The 8703-nt window shown below is 41.8% G+C and overlaps 1 protein-coding gene across 1 annotated transcript; it reads right to left on the bottom strand.

Annotated features, from left to right (window-relative positions):
- Positions 1 to 212: 212 nt before the first annotated feature.
- Positions 213 to 7767, bottom strand: LOC123965134 (cyclic nucleotide-gated cation channel beta-1-like; the record flags this gene model as incomplete). The annotated part of the gene is made up of 6 exons (XM_046041699.1): positions 213 to 460; positions 538 to 639; positions 2029 to 2170; positions 5963 to 6002; positions 6859 to 7021; positions 7657 to 7767. Coding segments are annotated over 6 exons (805 nt in total), but the record flags the coding sequence as incomplete, so codon positions are not given.
- Between the last annotated feature and the right edge of the window lie 936 nt (positions 7768 to 8703).

Raw genomic sequence — 8703 nt, 5'->3', positions numbered from 1 at the left:
AACATTATTGTAGTTTTACTGAGAGTTTCATTTTGGCTTCAATTAATTTATTTGACTTTATTTCAAAAATTATGAGGATTATTACATTTATTCTAACAGAAGATTCTGTTACAGAATCTGAACAGAATCATAAAAGTGAACAATGTGGGATGTTTGATTCCCACAGGAGCAGTCTGCTAACCACATTATTGAATATTAATGACGGCCTCATTGCTAAGGGGGGACACAGGGTCGCAAATCCCCGCCCATGGTGCATTGCGTCCCCACTAAAACAATCACATCAACAAAAAAGGCAAAGAAGTCGGACGTACAGGCTGAGGGACTTTCTTCCTCAGACAGGTCTGGGTCCGCCATCCGATCTTTCTGCCGATCTGTCCGACCTTTAAACTGCTTGACGAGTTCGTACAGACGGTCCTGGATCACCACGCTGCCAACGCTGGCTGCTGAGAGAGGACGCGTCCTGCAGGACGACAACAAAAAGACAGTAAACATGGAGGACTGAGGAGCAGCGGTGTGTTTGTGTGGGGTTTCTCTTACTCATCATCTGCAGTCAGCAGCTCTCCCTGACCGGACAAGGTCTTCAGACCGGTCCTCATCAGTTCCTCATCGTCCTCGTCGGCAGACAGATCCCCTGCGGGGCTGAGGGGGACACAACACGAAGACATGAGGACGGCAACATGGATCGGTGGTGGAGGAAGTATTCAGATCCTTTTCTTCAGTAAAAGTACTAATACCTCACTGTTCAGTCTTGTATTGGAATGTATTAAAGTATTAAAGCAGTAACATGTTGTCCTATTATCTCTCCTCAGATTCCTCCTCCTCATTAATGTGCAGCAGGATGTTGCTGCTGTAGTTGTTGAGCTGCAGCTCATTCTGAACTCTTTAGTTTCAGACTGCAGCTGATGATTCTTTTCATTCAGAGGAGAAGCAGCAGAAACATCAGATGCTAAAAAAAACCCAGTATAAATAGTGTTTTGACGATTCATTTAACAAATGAGGCCGACATAACAGACAATGAATTAAGGTGATGTATTTTTATTAATACTCATTCTTATAAGTGTAGTATGTAGTGGTGTAGTGCATTTGACTCATAACAGTTCAAAATAGCACTGTAGCAGCAGGACAGAGGGTCAGTGACCTTCTACGGGGAGAGCAGTGATTGGTGGTTATGTATGGACTGAACCCTTCTATAGAATTTGACCTCTAACCCCTTGTTTTGTTACCTCAGAATAGTACTGTACCCTTCTATGGTACCTAAAAGATACCTAAACATGTCCTATATAAGCTGTGTTTGATGTACAGAGAGACAGAGTGGCCATCGGGCTGGGTCTCTCTCCAAGCTGCTGCAGAGCTTGTAATTGATGCTGAACTCCTTGATGTAATAAACTTTTATGATCAAGAACAGTGTCAAGCGGGTTTCTTCTCAACACATCATCGCAGCGTTATTGTTCGGACACCACATAAGCTTCCCTGAAAATAATTCTTCTGTATATTTTGCTTTGTTATTTTCTGAATTTGGGTTTTTTGAGTGTTGAGACTTTGTCCAGTGTCCTTCCAACTGTTGTAACTGTCCAGTTATGTTTCTACATGTTTGGGAGGATGTTTCCTTCCTTCATCTGCCATTTGAGTCACTGCTGTCATATGCTGAACAACTTTTTAAGAATATTTAAAAAATATATTCAAATACTTTCTAAAGTATGTATATGTAAATGTAAACTGGATATATACTTATATGATTCATGTTACTGCTTCTGCAACCTATTTCTATTTCTAGCGATCTTGAGTTTAATTGTGTTTTTTTAATCAGTTGTCTTTAACATGATAATGATGATCAATTTAATTGCTTTAAAACATAAAAACAACAATATGAAGACAAAGACACAGACATGAAGAAATAAAAACACGAAGCGACAGACAGGAACATTAGGACATGAACACAAAAGAATAAAGTTGCAAAAATATTTTACAGCGCTGTGATATTGGAAGCTTCGTCAGGCCAGTCAGTGCTGATGGTGACGCGTCTGTTACCTGAGCTTTGCTGGCAGGACACCCAGAGTGCTGAACTCTGATTCTGTGGTTGTGATAATTTGGGGGATGTTCAGGCCTTGTCCCTGCCCCACATCTTCAACCCTCAGCACCGGAGCTTCACCCGGGCCTCCACCACAGCTCCCTGAGGACCAAACCAGAAAAACTGTTGGACAGCTGAGACACAACAAAAGACGACAGTGACAGCACACGCTACCTGCATCACTGTCGTCTCAGTGTTACGGACATCAGCACAACTTCAACTGCTGACGTGATGGGAAAAAATGATATCAGTTTATTTATTATTACGTTAGAGCCTGCTGACCTAAGTAACTGAGCCAGAAACACTCAAAAGACTCACTTCTATGTTTTTGCTAAAGGTTAAAAGGCATTTTAAAAATAAAATATCTAATGACAGGACAGTACAGCCCAGGTTTATCATGCCTACATGCACAAAAACTGTGTCCTTTCTTTATCACAGTTAATCAAAGCTGCACACTCTGGTCACATTTTGACACCTGAGCCCATTCGCTGATGAAGACCATGAGAGATGGCTGAAAGCTCTTTGGATTAATTTGTGACAACATGAAGTCTGTTATTGGAATCGTCTCCCAAAATTCTACAATTGTTTTTTTTTTTTTTTCACAGCCAGCTATGAAAACAATTCATGCAGCAACTTTGTTGCTTTTGCCGCGTTCAAGTCATATCGGAGTTTTTGTAATTACCAGTTTCCAACCTGTAAATTCACGTCAACATCAGAGGTGTACTCAAGACTTTTCTGAAAGCTTATATAAATCCAATTTGGCACTTCACAAATAAATAACTGCCTGAATTCCAAACAAACAAACAAACCAAAGTTCAAACTCATGTTCTGAATACAGTGTTAAAATATTTTTAACCCTCACACGACCAACTCTCCATCGGTTCCATATGACGTGAACGCGGCGAGGGATTTGGTGACACCGTGACATCTCTAGACTCGGGATGGGTCATAGTTTGCAAAGGGAGCCAATCCTAGCACAGCACAAACATCCACTTCCTGTAAGATCACCTGAGGTGTGGTTAGCTGGCAGTTCGTGGTGAAGCAGTGCAGAGCAGCAGAGCATGATGGGAGGTGAAGATGAGGAAGATGTGGGATGTTATGGACACAGAGTTTGTTTGGCACTTTAAAGATTTCTATTTAAATAAATATAAGGTGTCTATAAGGTTTCTCTAAGGGTCTGCTGGAGGAGGGCGGGGTTAAGGCTGCTGAGGATGCAGGGAGTTGGAGTTAAGGCGTCTTAAGCGGCTGGCGATGCTCATGCAGCACTGTCGCGCCTGCTTGGAGCGCTGCAACAGCTCCTGGGTCAGCTGGGCGAGCTCAGGCGGCGGGGTCGGCATGGACAGTTCGGGAGGGGTGAAGTTATGGTCGTGCATCAGCTTCCTGCAGCTCTCCAGACACTCAGCAGCGCGCGGGAACCGAAGCAGAAGGTGTTTTATCGGAGAGCAAATGTCGGGAACTGGACGGAGAAACAGTCAGAGTCAGAGACAGGATGAGAACTGTGAGGTCCTGCTGGGACAGATTAGAGCGACATGAAGGAGATGAAGCTATAAATTAACTCAAACCTAAAGAATAAGTAGGAACAAAGCGGATGAGCTGGAAACTAATGATTGAACTACAACCCTGTTTCCAAAAAAGTTGGTACGCTGTGTAAAACATGAATAAAAACAAAATATGATGATGTGTGAAACCTTTAAACCCCACATTCAATTAAAAACAGCACAAAGACACTTGTGTGTGTTGAGACTGAGAAATATTATTGTTTCTGGAAAATGATCTTCCCGTTTTGATCCCAGCAGCACGTTTCGAAACAGCTGGGACAGTGGCAACAAAAGACTGGAGGAGTTGTAAAATGCTAAAAGATCTCACAATTGATTAGATCAGCTGCCAACAAGTTAGTAACGTGATCGGGTATAAAAAGAGCATCCCTGAGAGGCTGAGTCTTTCTGAAGACGGTCTGTCACACCTCTGTGAAAGACTGTGCTGGCAAATAGTTCAACAATAAAAGAATAAGGTTTCTCAACATAAAATTGAATCTGAAAAAAAAAACACCTCTGTGGATGTCATTCTCTACAGTAAATTATATCATTAAAAGGAAGAAAGCTCTGTGCACAAGGGACAAGGCCTAAAGAGGTAACTGCATCAAAACAGACAGGATTCTGTAGAGGACATCACTGCATGTGCTGAGAAACACTTCCAAAAACCATCATCTGGGAACAGAGTTTGTCGCCGCCTTCGCAAATGCAAGCTGAAACTCTACCAAGCAAAGAGGAAACCACATATTGACCAGATCCAGAAACGTAGCCGTGGGCCAGAGCTCATTTAAGATGGACTAAGGCGAGGTAGAAAACTCTCCCGTGGTGTTTTAAGTCAAAATCTGAAATTCTGTTTGGAAATCATGGACTAGAGAGGAGAGGGATCATCCTGCTTGTTATCAGTGTAAAAGCCATCAACCGTGATGACGTTGCTTATTTCAGCAACAAAACACCAAACTACATTCTGCACCTTTTCCAGCAGCATGGGTCGGATAGCTATGTAAAGAGTCCGGGTGCTGATCTGGTCTGCCTGCAGTCCTGACTTTTAACCCAGTGAGCATGTTTGGTTCATAATGAAACTTAAAATAATACAAAGGAGACCCCGAACTGTTGAGCAGCTGAAATCCTACATCAGGCAAAAATGGGATAACTTTAAACTTTCAAGATTCCAGCAGTCGGTCTCCTCAGCTACCGGACGCTAAAAGAAAGTTGTTAAAAGAGGTGATGATGCAGCAGACCGGGAAACATGACCCTGTCCCCAAGCAAGGTAAAAAACACCAGTCAGGCCTGAAGACTTCTCTTGCATGAGGGACGAAACGTCTTTGAGTGTCTTCAATCAAGTCTCGTTGCCCCTGATTTTAACCTTTCTTGGATAACCATGAACCTGGATGACCGAGAACCTTCACAGATATGTCCCCCAGTCTCAACTTTTTAAAAATGTGTTGCTGGCATTAAGCTCAAAATGGGCATATCATTTCCCAAAAACTATCAAATTTCTCAGTTTCAGCATTTACTAAGTGTCTTTGTTCTATTTTCACTTAAACATGGACTTTTCAGTGTTTCGCACTTCAGCACATTTTGTTTTTATTTACATTTAACACAGCGTGCCAACTTTTTTGAAAACGGGGTTGGAACAAGTTGAAAGATTTTCTTTTATCAGTTAACCCCGTCAGTCCAACTCACTGTTTAGGTAAGCCTGCACACAAACCGATCGCTCTATCTCACTGTCAGTCAACAGCTTTGGTCCCTGTGAGCAAAATGAGCTGTCACACTTTGTTGTAACGTCCTTCAAGTTCAAGCTCATTTATTGTCATTCATCCACATACAAAGTTTACAAATGAACCAAGGCGCTAAAAACACAGTCACAATAACTAAAGACAAGACAACATGGTATCTAAGGAACAACACGGTAAGTATCCTTGTGTGTTGTTACAGCGATCCCTCTGAGCATCACCTGGTTTGTCCCATTCTCTGCACAGATGCTGTAGTGAACTATTCACATTCTAGGTGTCACTGATTAATTGTGTTACTGTTCTGTAATCCGCTCCCATATTTCACAACATCACATTTAATAAAATGCATTTTGTTGCAGGCGAACATAAATTCTAAATGTTAACTGCAACTATTCACTTCAAATAAATCTTCATTTTCAAGTTGTCCTGCTTTTTCTAGAACTGTGCCGTATTTGCATTATTTGAAGCTAAGATAAGATAAGAGACTTTGAGATAACCGGAAGTAGGTGAAGACATTTGTGACACATGTTTCTGTTATATATGATTTGATTGTTTGTGTTGCTCCTTCAGGTGTTCCTGTTGCAAAAATCAAAAGAGCTGTTCTGAGAAAAATCATGTTCAGCTCTCACCTCCACACCCTCCTTCTACTTCTTCTGCTGCTGCAGCGGCCTGAGAGACGAAGACAGACATGAAGAAAATAAATTACATTTTATAATGAATTAAATATATCTGCATTCAGAAAAATGTCAGAATTTAAATAAAAACTTATTGTATTAAGCATAAAAACAAATTCGCTATTATCAAACGCTCTTTATGAGCTGAAAGAGGTTTCTCTTCGTTGAAAGCTCCTGAAAAAAACAAAAAAAACAAAAAAAAACAGTAAGTGGACCTTTGTGGACCTTGTTTTTGTTTTTTGTTAGAACCACAGAACAGTTTATTTGTTAAAGGAGTGCTCTGGGAATATCTTTTAATGGTTTGAAGAAGAAAAAAGGCAGGAGAAGATCCACAATGTGCGCTGTAACTGAAAAATATCACTGACAGCCAGATCAGGTACTTTTGCCTCAGCGAATCCATTATTTTTCAGCAACACCCCGGTTTTCTGCAGACCTGGCCACCTGAATCCAAGTATTGCTTATTTATATTTTGGATAAGTGTGATCTTCAACTTCTGCATCCATCATCTCCATCAGTAACAATAACTCTGTGGTCACCAAGTTAATCTCTAGAAACTCAAACGAGGTCTGAAACAAATCTACAGTTTTTCCACTACAGTGTTTTTATTACTGATAGAAATGAAGGAAGAGAAAGTAAGTTGGAAAGAAGTAAATCAATAAATGATTCGTAAATTGCATTGCACTTTGTCAAATGTGGAACAGTTACTTCACTTTGACGAGTAGACGAGTTGATTATGAGGACGGAATATAAAGAACACCCTTCAGCCAATTAGAGCACAGGAGGCTATTTGGTCATGGTGTAAAGAAATGTTCATTACCTGCTGATTGTAAAGAGTTTCTATTGTGTCTCACCTGATCTGCGGTGCTGGTCGTGGCATCTGGAGCTTGCGGCTCTGGTTGTTGGGTGATAGGTTGGGAGACTGGACTCTCCAGGTCTCTCCTCTCCGATGCTGGCTCCACATCTGTTGATGAAGGACTGGCTTCGTCTTTAGCTGCACAGACGTCTATCAGGGACCTGGTGAGAAAGGGCAAGTGCCATGAACAGACAGAACATGACAGAGTAGCAGTAGAAGAGGTCAGAACAAATGAAACATTTGACCTGGGAATCTGCAAAGTCAGTAGAATTCACTCTCTGTTTTTGTCGAGATATTTACACTCTGGCTACATTTGTTTTATAGAAGAAGGCCTATGAACCAAGGATGTCTTGTGAGGGAGGTACTGCGGGAGAAACTACCCCTCTAGTGTTTTTATTGGTGAATCATCCTAATTCTCTTTGAGATTTTCATGGACAGAACCTTTCAGTGCAACCGAGGACTGAAGAGAGTCCAGTTTTGACAGACGCTCTCTTCTGAGAACAGATCTTAGCCTGAAGTAGGGCAGGACTTCTACTAGCTCTAAAAGAGTAAAAAGCTTAGTAGATCTGAAGCTCTTAGTGCAAGCGTATGAATAGGAGGGGCGCAACCCATACCAAAAAATAATGACACCTTAGAGTTTCTTACAAAACTCTACAACAGTTTCACATAATATGATATTAAACAGATTTATTGGTGATGGTCCACAGATAAACCCGACCCAAATCATAAGAAGTATGGGTGCGCCCCTCCATCTTTCTGAGGGAGCAAGCCTTTATCTAATTATGCCTTAACTTACTTATGGGGTTCTTTCTCAACAGTGTTTTTTTTATTGTCCTCTGTTACTTTATTTTCCTGCACACTCCTATTGTCTGTGCTGTCTTCACTGTCCTCCTGCAGGTTCTGCAACCTGAACGGTGTACAGCAAGGGACAAACAAGATGGAGAGCCCGTCAGACAATCGCACAAGCAATTTGTTAGTTATTAGCATCCAGGTCAAGCAGAGAGCACATAATTTATTATTCATGTGTCTTATTTTATGTTTACTTAAGTCTAATGTTTTATAGTTGCACTATCCACATAGTTTTTGTGGATGCACCTGCTGTGGAAGCTCTTGCTCTGTGCACATGGTGCTTCCACCTGGAATGAAATGTGCTATAACCACGGAAGTTTAAAATCAAGGGCAACTGGACTTGTTAAAGTTAAAGATACTTAACATCTAAGAAACTTCTTCACTTCTGATTGACTAGTACGGAAAATCAGCTATTTAACCTCTGTGGGGTGGTTGTCAAGATGATCCTGGCTGTTGTAATGACAGTCGTTGGAGCCACCTGAGGAGGCCAAGTCTGCACGACCATCGTTGGCATCTTCACCTGAGGCCAATAGGTTACGTTTGTTGAGTTTCCTGGGAAGTGATGAAAGGACAGCATTGTAAGTGGGGGATAAGTGGTGGCGTAGACCCCCTCCTCTGTTCAATGACGGCTTCTCAACCCTGGTGTAGATGCTTCCTTGACACCTCTTTCAAACCATCCATCTTCTCTGTCTAAAATGTGCACCTGGTGGTCCTCAAACGAGTGTCCTCTGTCCTTCAGATGTAAGTAGACTGCAGAGTCTTGACCTGAGGAGTTGGCCCTTCTGTGTTGAGCCATGCGTTTGTGTAGTGGTTGTTTAGTCTCCCCAATATACAGGTCTGTGCATTCCTCACTGCATTGGACCGCATACACTAGATTGCTTTTCTTGTGTTTGGGGGTGCGGTCTTTGGGGTGGACCAGCATCTGTCTTAGTGTGTTATTGGGTTTAAAAAACACAGGGATGTTGTGTTTGTTGAAAATCCTCCTGAGTTTCTC

This window comes from Micropterus dolomieu, unplaced genomic scaffold, assembly GCF_021292245.1.
Source record: "Micropterus dolomieu isolate WLL.071019.BEF.003 ecotype Adirondacks unplaced genomic scaffold, ASM2129224v1 contig_8735, whole genome shotgun sequence".
Taxonomy (NCBI): Eukaryota; Metazoa; Chordata; class Actinopteri; order Centrarchiformes; family Centrarchidae; genus Micropterus; species Micropterus dolomieu.
Note: the sequence above shows the minus strand (reverse complement) of the source record. Positions and strands in the feature narration are given on the sequence as shown.